Genomic DNA, 18,364 nt, shown 5'->3' on the forward strand with positions numbered 1-18,364 from the left:
GGAAGATGTACCCAAACAGCATGGCTAATTCATCTGCTATCTACAGAAAACACAGTTTCCGGTAAGCAAACTTACATATACATACATATACATATATATACATATACATATATATACACACACACACACACAAGTACATTCAGTGGCTTCACTGTGCTGCTGAATATAGCAGAGTTGCTTACCTGTAACAGGTGTTCTCAGAGGACAGCAGGATGTTAGACTTGACACATGGGTGACATCAAAGAATTCTAGAGCTTTCAAACATGCCCTACTGAGCATGTGCAGCTGTAGTTATGACCCTTCCCCCTAGACATTGTCCCTCAGTCCATGATATAGCTAAAAAATGGAGAAACCCACCCAGAGGAGATGGGTGGGTTTTGTGAGGACTCTAAGAACACCTGTTACAGGTAAGCAACTCTCTTTCTCCAAGGACAAGCAGGATGGTAGTCCTCACACATGGGCGAATCCCCAGCTAAAGGCTGCCCTACCAGGACAAAGTAGGGAACTGCACAGTGCTGAAAGCATCACCTTTCTCCCATTTGCCTGTGAGGCAACGGACCCAAAAATAGATCCAAGCGTGAAAAGGAGTTGGATTCTCCAAAAGAAAACCATAGGACAGACACAAATACCCAGATGCATAGCAAGGGCACTTAAGGTAGGGGTGTAATGCCAAGTTCAGTGAGAAGCATACTTTACATCATGGGTCTATTACAGCCAGGGTTTGGATCAGCGAATCCTGACAGCAAGGTAGGTCTAGTTCCTTCCGGATACAGAAAAAGGCCAACAGAATAAACCAAGAGGAGAACTCTTGGACAACAACTGCAGTTTCCTTCAGTGTCACAAGACACCCAAAAAGCCTCTTCTGGGATCAGAAACCCTCCAGAAAGAAACTGCGGGCCAGAATGCCTTGCAGAAGCACGCCCAATGATTGGCCAATAAGCACAATGGGCAGAAACACCAAGCAACACTTATTTTATTTATTTATTTAAAAGTCTTTTATACCGATGTTAGTCGAAACATCACCTCGGTTTACATGGAACAAAAGCAACGGAAATTACAAGTAACAGGAGAAGGGTAAGGGGTACAAAAAACCATAAGGAGAGCAGAGAAGCATAGGAACAAACAACAAGTGAAATATAATGTCATAAGAACAAGGTCATAGTCAAATTCAGGTCATGATCTATCACAATTCAATATTCATCAAGGGTGTTGGGGAAAGGCTTGTTTGAATAGCCAGGTTTTGAGCTGGGCTCTGAATTTGGTGATGCAAGGTTCAAGTCTGAGGTGGGTTGGGAGTGAGTTCCAGTGCATAGGTCCAGCAATGGAGAGCGCCCGATCCCTTGTAGCTGTGAGGTGCGCTTTCTTTAGGGATGGCACATGGAGGGACCTTTTGTTAGTGGTCCTTGTCGGCCGATTTGAGCAGGCAAATTGGAGGGGATCTGCCAGCCAGTTGGAGTGATGGGAATATAAGGCTTTATGTATAATGGTCAGGGATTTAAAGAGGATGCGGGAGGGAATAGGGAGCCAGTGTAGGTCCTTCAGTATAGGGGAAATGTGGTCGTATTTGTGAGCGTTGGAGAGGGTTCTGGCTACAGTGTTCTGTAGCATTTGGAGGGGCTTTAAGGAGGAGTAGGGTAGGCCAAGAAAGAGGGAGTTACAGTAATCCATCTTGGATGCCAGTGTAGCCTGGACGACAGTGCGGAAGTCACTAGCGTGAAGGAGAGGTTTCAGGTTTTTTAAGACTTTAAGTTTGAAGAAACCCTCTTTGAGTATGGCACTGATATGTTTTTTGAAGTTCAGTTGTTGGTCGATTAGGACCCCCAGGTTCCTTGCGCAGGGCTGTGCATGAGGAATCTTGATAGAGTCAATTGAGAGTGCGGGATTAGTAGGGGGGTGATGGGATATGAGGAGGAGTTCAGTTTTGGCAGTGTTTAGAGCGAGGTGGAGGTTGGTAAGTAAGGAGTTAATGGCAGCGAGATGGTTTCCCCAAGATTCAAGGGTGTCAGATAGGGAGCCTTGAATGGGTATGTCTTCCCACTTGGGAGAAAAAGTGGCAACAGCGGCTAAGTCTGTGGTCAACCTTACTTGCCAACATACCAGACAGATCTGACCACCCAGGTCAGACATCAAGAGTGTGAGAGGATGCAAAGCAATTCCTGAACGAGATTGCAAGCTCAAGACTCCTGAGTAGGAAGTTAGCTAGGACTGAAGCTCACCCACACTCACCCTGTCAAGAGTAGGCTTATCCATCCAGTTCACAGGATAGCTCAGGTGAGCAGGAAGACACTTTGGTCAACCTAGTGAAGTACGAAAAGCTAAATGCAGTACTGGCCAGAACTTGGCAAAAGGACAGGGGAAAAGTGGTATCGATCCCTGCAGGTATAAATAAGATATAACACAAATGCCCTTTTTCTCCCCTCCCCCTGACATTCTTGATCAGAAGTCAGAAATAGCAAAAACACGAGGCAGACCCTGGGGCTGCTGGGATAAGAAAAGCCACTAGACTATTTAACAGTAGGGAGTTTACCCCCCCCCCCCCCCTTCCTCCGGGGTAGACCCTCTCAATATAAACAGGAACAGCAAAACTGAAAGCCAAACTCCTAGGGAAGACATCCACCAGGGGACAGAAAGCAGGGATGCTTGGAGTGCAATCCCTTGTAGAAACAGGATTCATTTACAGACTATCAACCTGAAGGGTACCAGAGAGGTCGGTCTGATCTCAGAATAGACCACCCAACAACCTGGTGTAAGTATTAACACCCAGGCCAGAATTATGCATATTTTCCCCAAGGAATTATCCAGTCCAGGAGATGGACAACGGTTGCCTGAACCACAACTTTCCTGCCCAGACAGGGTTATCCCTAAAAGGGGGAAAATATAGCTCGCAAGCCACTGCAACAAAAGTGTAGCACCTCTGTTGCATATTCCCTCACCCCCCAACTCACACAACCATAGATAAGGCAAAAGGTTTAAAGGCACACTTGCCAACTGAGATGTAACTAGACTAGAACTCTCCCCATTGAGGTAGAGTCCCCACATGCGAGAAAGGCTGGCAAGAGGGATCATCCGCAAACACCGCATAGTGTGCTCCGCAGGTAAGAAAATGGTGATTCACGTGTGGGAAAATCCCTAATCTTTGCCAGAGAGTGGCCCAGAAGGGGAGACCAAATCCAGAATAACTCCCTCGCGAAACAGACCTTCTGTGCCACAGGATAACCTAGGGATGAACACTAATGCCCGACTTGCTCATGGATCCCGTGGGGAACAGAGAGCAACCCCTTATGAGAGGTGATGAAATCCCTTTTTCAGGGAACGAGGGCCACCTCTTGTAGGAGCAGACAACCTGGTAGCCCAGGAGGAACACTTAAGGGTCGCCTCTGGAAAGTCAGTCATAACTCCCCTATCTGAACGGACAGGTAAACAATGGGAATTGGGATCTCCTGATCCTGAAAACTCTTTCTACTCTCCCAGGTAGAGTGGGTTACAGTCACTGATCACAGAGATTCATAAGCGACCTAATCAGCCACAGGTGGCTGCTCGGTCAAGGGATAGGTCACCACAGTAATCCATGGACCAGCGAAAACAGTCCCACGATCGCCGCTGCTGTCCCCCCCCCCCCAACACTCACAGGTCCTGGCCTGTAAGGGGATGCCCTTATTCAAAAGAATCAACACTCCAGCTGGCGACAGACCTGCAAGGCATGAGGCCCCAGAGATTCCCCCCTAAGGAGATTCAACGAAAGTCAATAGGGGAGGGGCTGAAAGATACACCCCTCATCTGTGGGAGGGTAAGATCCCCGACACTACCTCCTGGTATCCATGCCCCTAGTGGTTCGACCAGGAATGCAGGCTTATGTCAGACTTGTGGCAGGGGCGCACAACATGGGAAACACCTACAACCTATATTAGTGTTAACTGTAGTCCTCTGCTTTAAAACACGATGACAATACTCATTTAGCAGTATCCATCTTGCATAGGGGTACACATACGCATCCCATCGCACAGCAGGGACTGACACCACCTGTTAGAGTTGATGGCTGTGCACTGCAAAAAAGCAATCCAGAAGTGTATGATGGCATCCTCCTTGCTAATGTCTCATTGCACCCAAAGGTGTGAAAATGGACGAGGAAGCCAATACCTTGACACAATGATGGTGGTTCCGCTCTCTCTGGCATGGTACAAGCCAAGAGAATGTTGCCCGCCAGCACCTAAGGCGCTTGGAGGAGCAGACAACCCCCACCATTCCCGACTGTGCATGAAACATTCCACCAACTCTTAATAGAGTCAGCAGATACAGAGTGTCGACAGCATCCCAAGTTCTGTGCCGGGCTCCATCCTAGGGGGAAGGGTGATAACTACAGCTGCACATGCCCAGTAGGACATGTTAGAAAGCTCTAGAATTCTTTAAGATCAAAGTTCTGTGCCGGGCTCCATCCGATGTCACCCATGTGTGAGGACCACCATCCTGCTTGTCCTCGGAGAAACATTGTATCTTAGCTGGATAGGTTCTAACCAGCTAGGTTACCTACACGGCCTGCCTTATATATTCTTAAGCACAGTGTCAAATATGCAACAGTTTCTGCCTGAGAGCAGGAGCACCTGTTCCTTGTGCAACACTTTCAATATTTTTTCAGTTAGAGATTCTGCAACATTATGGGGCTGGCAGTGCAGCACACAGATTAAAAAACACAGAACTGTCAACAAAAAACAAGCTTCCATTCCTCAATTCAGTCTTCACCATGTTACCATCTAGCCACATAACCTCCTTGTGCGCAGGTTAAGACAGCAATATGGTACCCATGTGACTTATCTTGTGCTGCATAAGTGTATACAAATATACTTGTACAAAAACTTGGGAGACACCTCCAGTAATCATGTTGGTGATTAGTCCATGGGAATCCTGATTAATGGGATCATGTGCAACCAAAGGAAAAATCATCCTGCATTGGCTATTAATCCACCAAATCCATGAGAAGAGTCACTATGGCCCCAAAGAACAAAAAAGTAGTATGCTAGAGCCCTAGGAGTGCACCATCCCTCCAGCATAAGGCAGAGATATGTGCTTCTTACAACCTACAACTGCTACACCTCACCTCATCGATGTAGAGACGGACGCGGTCCCCTACTCGTAGATTTCCATATACTGTTCCAATATGAAGCACATAGCCACCACGCACCTGCGTGTTTTTCACAGTGAACTCTGTTCTCTATAACAAAAGAGAAAAGAACAATGGTGAAAATATGTGCAGGATATGGGCCTCTGAACAGCTGAAAAGAAGTGTACAGCTCACACATATATGCAGAATTTAGAAAATATTATCCAAACTCCAAAACTGCCAGGAATTCTGCAAACAGTAATACAATATTTTCTATAATTATGACATAGCTTCAAATCTGGTTACGGACACAAAATTTGATTCTATTATATCAGAAATGCGTCCGTATCAAAGGAGTCATTCTTCACAATAAGGAATTAGCCTGCTTCAACCTATCCACTGAGGTTTTTATGAACAGAAGAGAGATACAATTGTGGCTAACAAACATTAATGGATATTGGGAAGTGTGAGCAGCAGAGTCTTGTGCACTCAGGTTGTGTAGATAAAGTAATTCAGTCTGCTCAATATCTCACTATGACAGAGCCCATGCCAATGATACCTGCACCAAGTGTGATCAATATTTTTTGTCACGTCTTAAAAAAAGATGGGATCCCTGCCAGACTACAACAGTATTCTGGCTTGCAGAACGTGTAATAAGTTTAATAAGCTGAACTTTACAGGTCCATCTTGTCATAGGCTTTCACTCACAGACCCACAGAGTTCATGCTAATGGACAGAGGCACACCCTTCCTTCTGTGACCAGTTGTCTCTTAAAGGGTACAAAGCCTTGGATCTTTTGCCCACTTACATCCTCACTGCTTTCATCCTCCCTTCATCAGGAAGCCCTCATCATAGGTCTGCCCACCCTGCTCAGCATAAAAGCATGTCTTGTCCAGCACTAGACCACATTCCTGTCCTGTGGTCACCTCCTTCAACGAACACTTTCTCCCGGCGAATCATTTTCACTGTGGCCACAACACACTCAAACTCTACAGGGAAGAAAAGAAATTGTGTCATCACAAAAGACAGAAACAGGCCTGAGCCCAGATACTATGCCCATTCCCAGAACTCTCTGACCAGAGACAGCACACCCCCCACATTCTCTGAGAAAGACCCAAGAGACTATACCCCTCCTCTCACCTCCCTTGGAGATGATATAAGGCAGGTCTTACCTGAGATGTTATATACCTCCTCCAATAACACAATGCAAGGGCCAACCTGAGACATAACACGAAGGCTTGGAAAATATGTCCAGAAAGTAAAGTTGCTTTCCTGCGACAAGAATTCTCTGAAGCCAGCAGTTCACCAGTCACACAACTGGGTCATGCACGCCTCTGAACTGAATGTTTGCTAAAGCTGTCTAGTAAAGACTTACTCTTTACTAATCATATGCAATACTTTCTGTGCTGTGGTAGCCCTGCTGCAGCTTTCAGTTCCCAATTAGCCAATTTTAAAAAAATGGGAGAAACAACTGTCTAACGGAAGCTGTCCTCAAAGATCATCTGTAAAGGTACATTTTGCTTTCTCTGAAGACAAGCAGTTTACCTCTCACACAGAATCAGAGATAGTTCCAGATTCCTTCAACCAAAAAATAAAAGTGCAATAAGGAAACAATTGCCAACATAGCAAATATAAATTTTTGTTGATAGAGACAATGGGAAAGACAACCAATAAACAAATGGGTCCCAAAGAGGGAAGGAGCTGGGCTCTGCTCCTCAAAAAGGCCACTGAGGAAGGCGTGTCAAAACCTAGCAACCAAATGGAGATAGTGTTCATTCACATCCCATATGTTGTCTGAAACAGCTTAAACTCCATATTACAAACCTTGTACATCTCAAGGGAGGCAGACCTTAGACTGGCAACACACAATGCTATAGAACTAATTTGGGGGACTCTGACATATCCTTCTACAATCAATCCTACCTGGGCAAAACAGAAGGAGATACCATTTTCATTGGCGTTGTAAATTGTGTGTCATTTGTCACTGCACTGCCACGTCTACTGGGGTCCAACAGAACCAAAAACTCGATATACTTTCTATGGATTTGCGTTTGCTTCAGAAAAATGGCAGCTCTTTTGCAATCCAAAGTATGGACAACTGCTTCACTCATACGGGCATGTATCCTACAGAAGAATGTTGGCATGATGACTGACTAAGGTAGAAGTATGACACTGCCTTGGGCAGAAACTTGGGATGCATGCAAAGCACTACTCTATCTTGATTAAATCTAATGTTAAGCTGAATAAATTACTAGAGCCTGTAGCTCAATGATTGTGGGTGAAAGTAACCTCCACCAAAAGAGCAGCCTTCCAAGTCAGGTACTTGAGCATATTAAGAGCTCAGAGACTCTAAGCAGGCTTTCATTAGCTAAGAGAAGACCCCACTGATACTCCAATAAACAGGAGACTTAATAGGAGGGTTCCAGTGAAGCCAGCCCCACATGAACCTGACAACTAAAGGCTGTGCAGAATCCACAATAAAGAGGGTTGACTACTTCCACACAGGTCAGATGGCCCTACCTGCAAACCAGACATGCAATACAGCAACCTGAATCAGAGACAAAAGAAAATTCATTCTTACCTGCTAATATTTGTTCCTGTAGGCCGGCAGATCAGCCCAGATGCAGGGTTTTTCTCCCCTACCAGCAGATGAAGACAGAGGGGAAAAGCTTTACTAAGACTGTTATTTAAGTCAGTGTGTCACCTGCAATCCCTCAGTATTTCATTGTACCCAAGCCAAGAAACACTATAACAATGCCCACCCTCACCCACTGAGCATGGGAAACCGAACGGTCCCAAAGCTGAACCCTTTGGACTATAGGAGATTGAAACCATTCAATACAGCTAAACTCTCTTACTATAGACATACAGAATAAAATGGTCTTTCCAGAGAAGTTTCTGGACTGATCTCTGGGAACACAGAAATGAAAATTTGCAGGTAACCAATTTCCCTTCCTGAGCATTTCTCAGATCAGTCCAGATACATGGGATATATCTAAGCACCACAAAACTGGGCGGGAACCTAAGAGACCCCCACACACACTCTCCCCATAACTTGCCACTTCTGGCTCTCAGACATCGAGCAGGGAAAACAGCTGACATTCTGCCCAGGACGCCAACTGTGCTCAAGTAGAGTGAGCCCGCAGACCCACTGGAATCCGATGTCCCTTATATATGTAAGCAGTCACAGTGGCCTCTTTTAGCCAAGGTGCAATGGTAGCCTTTGAAGCCCTGCTCCCATAACTGGCTCCAAACAGAACAAACAAGTGACCTATTCTAAAACTGTTGGTGACTTTCAGATTGCGCAGTAGAACACTTTGCATATCCAACAAATGAAGCTCTCGTGCATGAAGATCCAAACAATCCAAATCCCAATAAGCTGGAAGTTCTACCATTTGACCGAGGTGAAACAAAGATATCGCCTTTGGCAAATAAGAAGGCACCATACGTAAAGACACGCCATCGTCCGAAATTTGAAGAAAGGAGCCCCTACATGACAATGCCTGAAATTCTGAAATGCGCCTAACCGAACACATTGCCACTAGAAAGAACATCTTCAGCATAAGGTCCTTCAACTACATCTTCCACAACGGCTCAAAGGGAGGATTAACTTTGGTTTCGAGCATTTATGTGGGGGCGGGGTTTGGAATCTTAGTCCTGACCCTTTGGTCGATGGACTCCTCAATCCTGCTCTCACATGCCTCCTAATCTAGGATTTCGGGATCTTGTCACTATGTTTCAATTTACAGACATCTGGCATCATTTTCATCCTAGGAATAAAGATTACACATTTTGGGTACTTGCCAGGTTCTTTTGGCCTGGATTGGCCACTGTTGGAAACAGGATGCTAGGCTTGATGGACCCTTGGTCTGACCCAGTATGGCATTTTCTTATGTTCTTATTCTCCCAGGCATGGGTCCTATTGCAGGATAGACTTCTTTTTAATGCACTCCGAATCTGCCATCTAAACTGGATAGTTGTACTATTCTGTCCTGCACTATTTCTGACCATTATTCAGTGGAGCTTTGCTTAACTTTGGAATCTGCTCCATTTAAGCCTTATACCTGGAGACTTAATACCTCTCTTCTAGGAGATGAGCGTTCCTGATCTTAATAAAGAGGCGTAGCAGAATTTGATCTCCATAACCCTGAAGAGGACTACACGCCCATACTGAGATGGGAAACTTTTAAAGTCTTTTTTAGGGGTAGTTTTAACAACCTCTGGACTTGCATCTGTAATTTCAACATTCTCTCCTCCATGAGAAACACCTTTCCTAGATCAGTGTCAAAGCGTGCACCTAGGTACACCAATATGCTCTTTGCCAGATTCACCACCCAGCCTGGAGACTGCAAGACCTGGTGAACAGTGCATTGCTCCTTTGACTTTGCATGAGTAAGCCAGTCATCCAGAATCAGATGTACCAGAATGCCCTCCCCAGCAGAGTGGCTGCTACCACCATCACATTAGTAATGTATGCAGGGTTGTCACTAGTCCAAATGGAAGTACATGGAAGTAAGAATATAAAAAGTTACCATACTGGGTCAGACCAAGGGTCCCATCAAACTCAGCATCCTGTTCAGTGGCGTAGCCACGGGTGGGCCTGGGTGGGCAGCTGCCCACCCAACTTAGACCCAGGCCCACCCAACTGGCACCGGAACTGCAAAACTGTCGCGGGATCCCATCCCCGCGACAGCGAACAAGAGAACCCACGCCTCGCGCGCCATCACAACACACTTGAGGGAAGCGCTGCTGCGGCCGTATGGCCAACCGATCTTCCTGTTTGGGAGGGGGGGAGCGGAAGCGCCACGCACAACTTCCGCTTCCTCCCCCCAAAGCAGGAAGATCAGCTGGCCTCTCCTGCTGCCACCAGCCTCCTGCTATCGTCGGGCCGTGCGGCCCGCCGAACTTCCTATGGGGGGGGGGGGGGGGGGGGGGAGTGGAAGCGCAGCGCACAACTTCCGTTTCCTCCCCCTTCCCCAAGCAGGAAGATCGGCAGGCCGTACGGCCTGACGCCCGAAGATAGCAGGAGGCCGGTGGCAGCAGCAGGAGAGGCCAGCTGATCTTCCGGCTTTAGGGGGAGGAAGCGGAAGCTGTGCACTTGCTTGAATGTGTATGTGTGGATGAGAATGGGAGTCTGAGTATGTGTGTGTGTGGGTGAGAATGGGAGCTTGAATGTGTGTATATATGGGTGAGAATGGGAGCCTGGGTTTATGTGTGGGTGAGAATGGGAGTCTGGATTTGTGTGGGTGGGTGAGAATGGAAGCGTGAATATGTGGGTAAGAATGGGTGCTTGAATGTGTGTATGTGTGGGTGAGAATGGGACCTTAAATGTGTGTATGTGTGGGTGAGACTGAGAGCATGGGTTTGTGAGTGAGAATGGGAGTCTGGGTTTATGTGTGTGGGTGAGAATGGGTGCCTGGATGTGCGTCTGTGTGTGCATAAGAATATAAGCCTGGGGAGGGGTGAGAAAGTAAGAGCTTGTATGTGTGTCTGCAGAGAATGTGAACTTGTGTGTGTGTGGGGGAGAGCATATGAGAGTGAGAGCGTGAGTGTGTGAGAGGGAGTCTGAGAGAAAGCATGCATGTATGTGTGTGTGTGTGGAAGGGAAGAAGACAGTAATAGAAGAAAGACACTGAAAAGGAATTAGGAAAATGAGCGACAAGTGGAAAAAATGGGAAAAAGAGACCAGGACCAACTGATTAGAAAAAAACAAAGATCAGACAAAAAGGTTAAAAAAAAAATGATTTTGAGATGTTAGCAATTTAAATATAAGCAACACAACCGCTCTCTCAAAATTTATGGACAGGTAGAAGCCGTGTATAAAATCGTAATAATAAGAAGGCTAAAGTACCACAAATCACCATGAATTATGTTTGTATCATTAAGTAGACCTCATACTTACGCGTAGATGTGAATGCTATTCTGCATAACATTTTACACCAGTAGTATAATCATGGGTCAGAAAAGGATTTTATATGCTTAGTGAGTCCAAAGTGAAAAGATTTCAAAGTTGATGTAGCATGACATTTCCCATTGTATTCATTGTTGCAGAATTTCTTAACTCATCATAGTATTGACAACATTCAATTTCTTAAGATAATGTAGCTACTTAGCTTTTTTTGCATCTGAAGAAACGCCTGAGAGTTAAAGATGTTACAAGGCTCGAGGTGCACTAGCCCGACACGGACTGTGTTTCGGCATCTGCCTTCATCAAGGAGCCGAATGTATGTGAGATGATTTTCCTGACATTTTCACCAACATGGAAGTAATGCGTTTCCTCACATTCCTACATTATCTTAAGAAATTGAATGTTGTCATTACTATTTTATTTATTTATTAGCTTTTATATACCGACATTCGTTGGAGTACATCACATCGGTTCACATTATAACAGGTATGATAGCATTACAGGGGTATCATACTATTTTACATTGTAACCTTAAACCTTAATGGATCAACATAGAACAAAAGTAACAATATAAATTAAGCATAGGACGTTGAGGGAGTCAGAAAATGAACTGGGCTAGGTGGCTTCTTAAAAAATAAACTAAGATACAATATATACAAAGAACTAAGATATAATATATACAAGGTGGCATGTGTTAAGAAATTCTGCAACAATGAGAAACGTCTTGCTACATCAACTTTGAATTCTTTTCACTTTGGACTCGCTAAGCATATAAAATTCATTTTGTGACCCATGATTATACTCCTGGTGTAAAAAGTTATGCTGAATAGCATTCACATCTACGCCTATGTATGAGGTCTACTTAATGATACAAAAAAAGTAATTCACTGTGATTTGTTTTGTTGATAATCTGTGGTACTTTAGCCTTATTATTACGAGCAATTTAAATGTCATCTTTGGGAATATGCATTTCTTATATTTTTATATTTTGCTCTTTAAGTATTCCACTGTTCAGAAATTTTAGTTTCTCAGGCTGTCTATTTTGGTTTTATCTGCATGTTTCTGTTTTTAATTTGTAGTCTCTTATTTCTATATTAGGTAAGGGTTAGTCTCAGTTTTGTCTGTGTGACAGAAATGCAGTATTTCTGCTAGCGTGTAGTTTCTCTGTAGTAGTAGTCCAGCTTGTTCTGTTATTCCCGTAGGTGATGTATTAATGTTCTAGGGCCTGGTGTAGTATTTGCATTGCTGCTTTTTCATAAGGTTGCTGTTATTTGAATCCTGAGAGTCAGTGCTGCGACTGTATGGCAAGGTTCTAGATGACTTTCTTTGCAAGAGTTTGTGTTATTTCACAAAATAGTAGTGGAGGGTTATTTTTTCCTGAGGTGACACCAGAATTTGAATTTTTTTTTCATGTTAGTTGTAATGTGAATTGCCCTAGCTCTGTGCTGCACCTGTTCTGATGATTAATTATATTTTATTGTATTTATGAAGATTTCTGGTTTTCTGCAAAGATGGTTCATGAAAGAATACATTAATTTTTGTTTTATTACATGATTGGATCTGATTGTTTTCTATACTTGTGCATTTATAAACTGCAATAAATATAAAATAAATTCTGATTAATAAGGAATTTTTAATGCTGTTAAGTGCTAGAAATAATTGAAGTAAATTATTTTAAAGTTTCATACATGATGCATAATGGCTGTTGCAAATTACTTAGAAAGCCATTCTAGGGTGCAGTATATGGCATTATTTATCAATAAGAAAACAACTAGTAGTCCTGCATGCCTACAGCCCACCCAAGTTAACCTTGTGCCCACCCAAAAAATCAATTCTGGCTATGCCACTGATCCTGTTTCCAACAGTGGTTAATCCAGGTTACAAGGGAAAGGAAAGGAAAACTGTACCTAGCAAGAATCCAAACATTAAACAGATCCCACGCTAATAATACTGTGGCTATTCCCTAAGTCAATGGACTTCTACAGCAACTTGTCCAGATCTTTTTTAAGCCCAGCTACACTAATTGCTTAATCTCATTCTCTGGCAATGAATTCCAGAACTTAATTGTACATTGAGTAAAAAAGAATTTTCTATATTTGTTTAAAAATGTGCTCCTTGCTAACTTCATGGAGTGCCCCCTAGTTCTTGCATTAATCTGAAAGAATAAATAACAGATTCACATTTACCCATTCAAGTCCCTTCATGATTTTATAAACCTCTATCACAGAGCTTTCCAAAGTGTGTGTCGGGACACATTAGTGTGTCGCCTGTAGTGTGGAGGTGTGTCGCCCGGTCCACAGGGCCGGCGGAAGCAGGGAACTATAGCAGGAAGATCGGCGGGCAGTGGTGGAGCTTACATCACCACGGCCCGAAGAAAAGGGTCACGTTCACTCCTCCTCCTTCCTGCCTGTGCAGCCCTGGAAGAAAAACGTTGCCGGAGCCGCGTGGGCAGGAAGGAGGGGGAGCATCTGCTGCATACAGAAGAAGAGCAGCATTAATGGGCCGTTGCGGATTCCACGTCACGGCGGCCCGAGAAGAGGAGGAAACCCGATAGCAGGGCCGCTGCAGATCCCATGTCACGGCCAGGGAAGATCAGGGCCTCTGAAGAGCCCATCCTTCGGCAACCCGTGCAGAGGGACAGCATGTGCCAGTGAGAGCCTGTGCTTGAGCAAGAGAGCATGTAGGAGTGAGAGAGCCTGTGTGTGTGAGAGTGAGACAGCATGTGCACGAGAGAGACAGTATGTATGAGAGAGAGGCATGTGAGTGAGAGCTGTGGATGTGTGAGATTGCATGTGAGTGAGAGCCTGTGTGTGTGAGAATGTGTGAGATAGCGTGTGAGAATGAGAACCTGATTGTGTGTTTGAGGGAAGACAGATGGAGAGAAAAGAAATAGAAAAAAAGACCCTGTAAAAGGAATTGGCAAAAAAACAATAAAGGAAAGGTGGGAAAAAAAGCCTGTGACCAACCGATTAGAAAACTAAGATCAGACAGCAAAAGTAAAAAAAAAATTACTTTTTAGTGATTGGCATATGTAATCTTTGAGAATGTGCAAGAGTAGCACTTTCTCTATGCCGATCTCACAATGTACGAGATCAGCATGGAGGAAGTGGAAGCCTGCAAATATTTATTATGAGATAGGTTGTGTTGTGAAACATTTTATTTATGTATATATTTAAGGAAACATACATAAATTGTTGAAATACATTTTGTTCGTTTAACCTTTAACTTCTGGTTTGCTGGTAGACTGAATTACTGTGTCACGAAATTTATTTATTTATTTATTTATTTAAAGAATTTATATACCGGGGTTCCTGTATAGTATACATATCACCCCGGTTTACAAGGAACCAAAACTATCGCTAAGGAACCGTAACTATCGCTTCATTTAGCGGTTTACATTGAACATTTAGCGGTTTACATTGAACATTTAGCGGTTTACATTGAACATAGTTAATTTGAGAAAACATAATAAAACATAAATAAACATAAATAAACATTAAAATAGTTAATTTGAGAAAAAGTATATAATATGGTTAACCAGTTAATAACTAAAAAACTAAAAAAGCAGGTTAATAAGTACATAAGTAAGTAAATAACATTGAACTTGATAGAATCTGGTAACAGGATAAAATATAGTGTTGCATATGCTTAAGTACAGTTTCGTGTTAATTTCTTAAGAGAGATATAAGCTGGGGAAGATACGGAGGATATGAAATGCCTTTTTTCTTGCTCATTAGTTCTATGGGAAAGCTTGTTCGAACAACCAAGTCTTAAGTTTCTTTTTAAATGTAGCGTGGCACGGTTCAAGGCGAAGGTCCGGAGGGAGCGAGTTCCAGAGAGAAGGGCCCGCTGTGGATAGAGCACGTTTCCTCAGTGAGGATTTCGCCTGTTGTGTGGTTAGTCTGTACTGATATGCGCTTCTAGTTGGTTTCACTGATGTGTGTAGCTGAATTTGAAATGTTAAATTGAGTGGAGCGATATTATGTAAGGCCTTATGTATCATCATTAAGGACTTGAATTGGATCCTGTATTTTATCGGGAGCCAGTGTAGATGATGCAGGATTGGGGTGATATGGTCTCTTTTTTTGGCATTTGAGAGAATTCTTGCCGAGGCATTCAGGACCATCTGAAGTGGTTTTGTGGTGCAAGCTGGTAGGCCAAGGAGGAGAGAGTTACAGTAGTCCAGTTTTGGGAGTATGATGGCTTGTAGAACCATGCGGAAATCTCTGTACAGAAGGAGTGGTTTTAGTTTCTTTAAGGTTTGTAGTTTAAAGAAACATTCTTTTGTTGTGTTATTGACGAATTTGTTGAAGCTGAATCCACCGTCTAAGATGACTCCCAGGTCCTTTACTTGTTGAGAAAAGGTATCCGGACTTTGGTTGGCGTTCGGAGGAGTGGATGGGACATAGTTTTCCGGTGCTATAATGAGGATTTCAGTTTTGTTTGTGTTTAAGACTAGGTTGAGGCTGGTGAGAAGGTTGTTGATAGCTGCGAGACATTTACTCCAGTGTGACATGGCTTTGTGTAGTGTGTCCTCTATAGGGATGAGGATTTGTATGTCATCCGCATATAGGAAGTGTATAAGCTTGAGGTTGGTGAGTAATTGGCAGAGAGGGAGAAGATATATATTGAAGAGAGTCGGGGAACGGGATGAACCTTGCGGAACTCCCCTTTTAGAATCGATGGCACCAGACTCTTTGTTATTTATCCTGACCTTGTATGATCTGTCCTCCAAAAAAGATTTGAACCAGTTGAACGCTGCTCCTGTAATGCCAATGTCCGTTAGGCGTTGCAGGAGGCACGGGTGGTTTACAGTATCGAACGCTGAAGAGAGATCCAGGAGAGCGAGGAGGCAAGGTTGGCCTTTTTCTAGATTAAAGATAATGGTGTCTGATAGTGAGGCTAATAGCGATTCTGTGTTCCTAGTCTTACGAAAACCAAATTGGTTTGGGGTGAGGATGTTATTTTCTTCAAGAAAGTCTGAAAGTTGTTTGTTAACCACTTTTTCCATAGTTTTGGCTAACATAGGGAGGTTTGCTATAGGTCTGAAGTTGGCTGGATCTGAGGTGGGAAGGTTGGGCTTTTTGAGGAGCGGTTTGAGCATGGCTAACTTGAGTTGGTTGGGAACTTGACCTTGAGTGAAAGAGCAGTTGATGATGTCTGCAACAGGTTTGGCTATGGTGTTGGTGATCATACTCAGGGTGTTTGAAGGGATATGGTCCGATGGGTGAGAGGAAGGTTTTATTTTTTTGAGAATGTTCTCTATTTCTAAAGTAGATGTGGGATCAAACTTGTCCAGCACTGATGGGGTTGTGTTGGGTTGTAAGGTGGTTGAGTGCAATGATTGTTGGGCGGTTGAGTGCGGAGGCTGTTGATCTGTTGTGTCCAAAGATTGTTGAGCGGTTGAGTGAGCTGATTGTTGAATGTGGTTTGGAAGTGTAGCTGCTCCTTTGAGGGGGGCTAGGAGTGATGTGATTTTGTTGTCGAAGAAGGCAGCTAGTTCATTCGCTTTGTTGAGAGCTTGGTCGTCTGGAATGGTAGGCGCAGGAGGTTTAGTAAGGGTAGAAACGTATGAGAAAAGTGCTCTTGAGTCAAATATGAGGTGGTGGATCTTTTTGGAGAAGAATTCTCTCTTGGTTTTGTTGATGTCATTTCTGTATGAGTTGAGGCACTCTTTGTAGATGAGGAGGGTGGTTGAAGATGGGTTTCTTCGCCAATTTTGTTCCTTGGATCTCAATTCATGTTTGCGTTTTTTCAGCTCAGGGGTGAACCAAGGTTTCCTGTTGTCTTTGTTAGGGTTGATATATTTAGTCGTCATGGGGCACATTTGGTCTGCAACCTTTTTAGTGATGTTGGTCCATGAAGAAGTCGCTGAGTTGGCGTCGGAGAGGTCCAGATGCACTAGTTCCTTGGCCAGTTGTTCACTGAGTTGGTCTCCAGAGCATTGTTTCCTGATGGAGATGGCTATTGATTGTGTGGATTGCGGGGAGATCTCCTTTATTTCTAACACCGATGTTATGATTCTGTGGTCTGTCCATGGTACTGGAAGGCAAGTGGGGATGTTGTGTGTTGTGATTCCATCGTTTATGAAGATAAGGTCCAACGTATGACCTGCTTTGTGGGTTGGTTCTGTCACAATCTGTCTAAAACCCATATTGCTGAGCGAGGCGAGAAGAGTTTTACAGTTGGTGGATTGAGGTTGGACATCTACGTGGAGGTTAAAATCTCCCATGAGTATGGTAGGATTACTCGAGTTTAGGTGTTTTGCTGTGAGTTCTATGATTGATGATGGGTCTGATTCCAGTATTCCAGGAGGGGCATAAATTAAACCAATCGTCAGGTGTTTCGATTTGAAGAGCGCAAATTCGATGTTTGATAGGTTATTTGAGGTCTGCAAAGCCAGACCTAGTGATTTTTTGGCTGCAAGGAGAAGTCCACCTCCTCTTTTTTTGTGTCTGGGTATGGAGAGAAGATCGTATGCCTGGATGGGTAGCTGATTTATTAGAGCGGTGTCGGTGGGTTTTAACCAGGTTTCTGTGATGGCACATATGTCTGGTTTTGCGTCGGATAGTAAGTCATTGAGTATATGAGTTTTCTTAGAGATGGATTGTGCGTTAACAAGCGTGAGAGAGAAGAGCGTCAGCCCTAGAAATTGGGTGACCGGTGTCAGCAGGATAGGCCTTAGCCTCTGTTGATGGTTGTGATGGGGGGGAGTGGGGGGCTTAGGTGCTCTCCACTTGTGGCTGTGGATGATGGGAATTGTGAGGATTCCCATGATTAGATGTATCAGCAGCCTTATCGGTCAGAAGCAATACTGTGCGAATGCAGTCAGATGAATGCTGGGCGAATGCAGTCGGATGAATGCTGGGCGGATGCAGTCGGATGAATGCTGGGCGGATGCAGTCGGATGAATGCTGGGCGGATGCAGTCGGATGAATGCTGGGCGGATGCAGTCGGATGAATGCTGGGCGGATGCAGTCGGATGAATGCTGGGCGGATGCAGTCGGATGAATGCTGGGCGGATGCAGTCGGATGAATGCTGGGCGGATGCAGTCGGATGAATGCTGGGCGAATGCAGTCGGATGAATGCTGGGCGAATGCAGTCGGATGAATGCTGGGCGAATGCAGTCGGATGAATGCTGGGCGAATGCAGTCGGATGAATGCTGGGCGAATGCAGTCGGATGAATGCTGGGCGGATGCAGTCAGATGAATGCTGGGCGGATGCAGTCAGATGAATGCTGGGCGGATGCAGTCAGATGAATGCTGGGCGGATGCAGTCAGATGAATGCTGGGCGGATGCAGTCGGATGAATGCTGGGCGGATGCAGTCGGATGAATGCTGGGCGGATGCAGTCGGATGA

The 18,364-nt window shown here is 44.4% G+C and overlaps 1 protein-coding gene across 1 annotated transcript in view; it reads right to left on the reverse strand.

Moving 5' to 3' along the window:
• Positions 1-18,364, reverse strand: part of AARS (alanyl-tRNA synthetase) — a 163,333-nt gene that overhangs the window by 43,183 nt on the left and 101,786 nt on the right. Inside the window, 4 exon segments of the mRNA XM_029608901.1 lie at positions 5,093-5,206; positions 5,904-5,924; positions 5,926-6,024; positions 6,026-6,084. Of these exon segments, the coding sequence (XP_029464761.1) occupies positions 5,093-5,206; positions 5,904-5,924; positions 5,926-6,024; positions 6,026-6,084 (293 nt within the window).

The sequence above is a fragment of the Rhinatrema bivittatum genome, chromosome 7 (assembly GCF_901001135.1).
Source record: "Rhinatrema bivittatum chromosome 7, aRhiBiv1.1, whole genome shotgun sequence".
NCBI lineage: Eukaryota > Metazoa > Chordata > Amphibia > Gymnophiona > Rhinatrematidae > Rhinatrema > Rhinatrema bivittatum.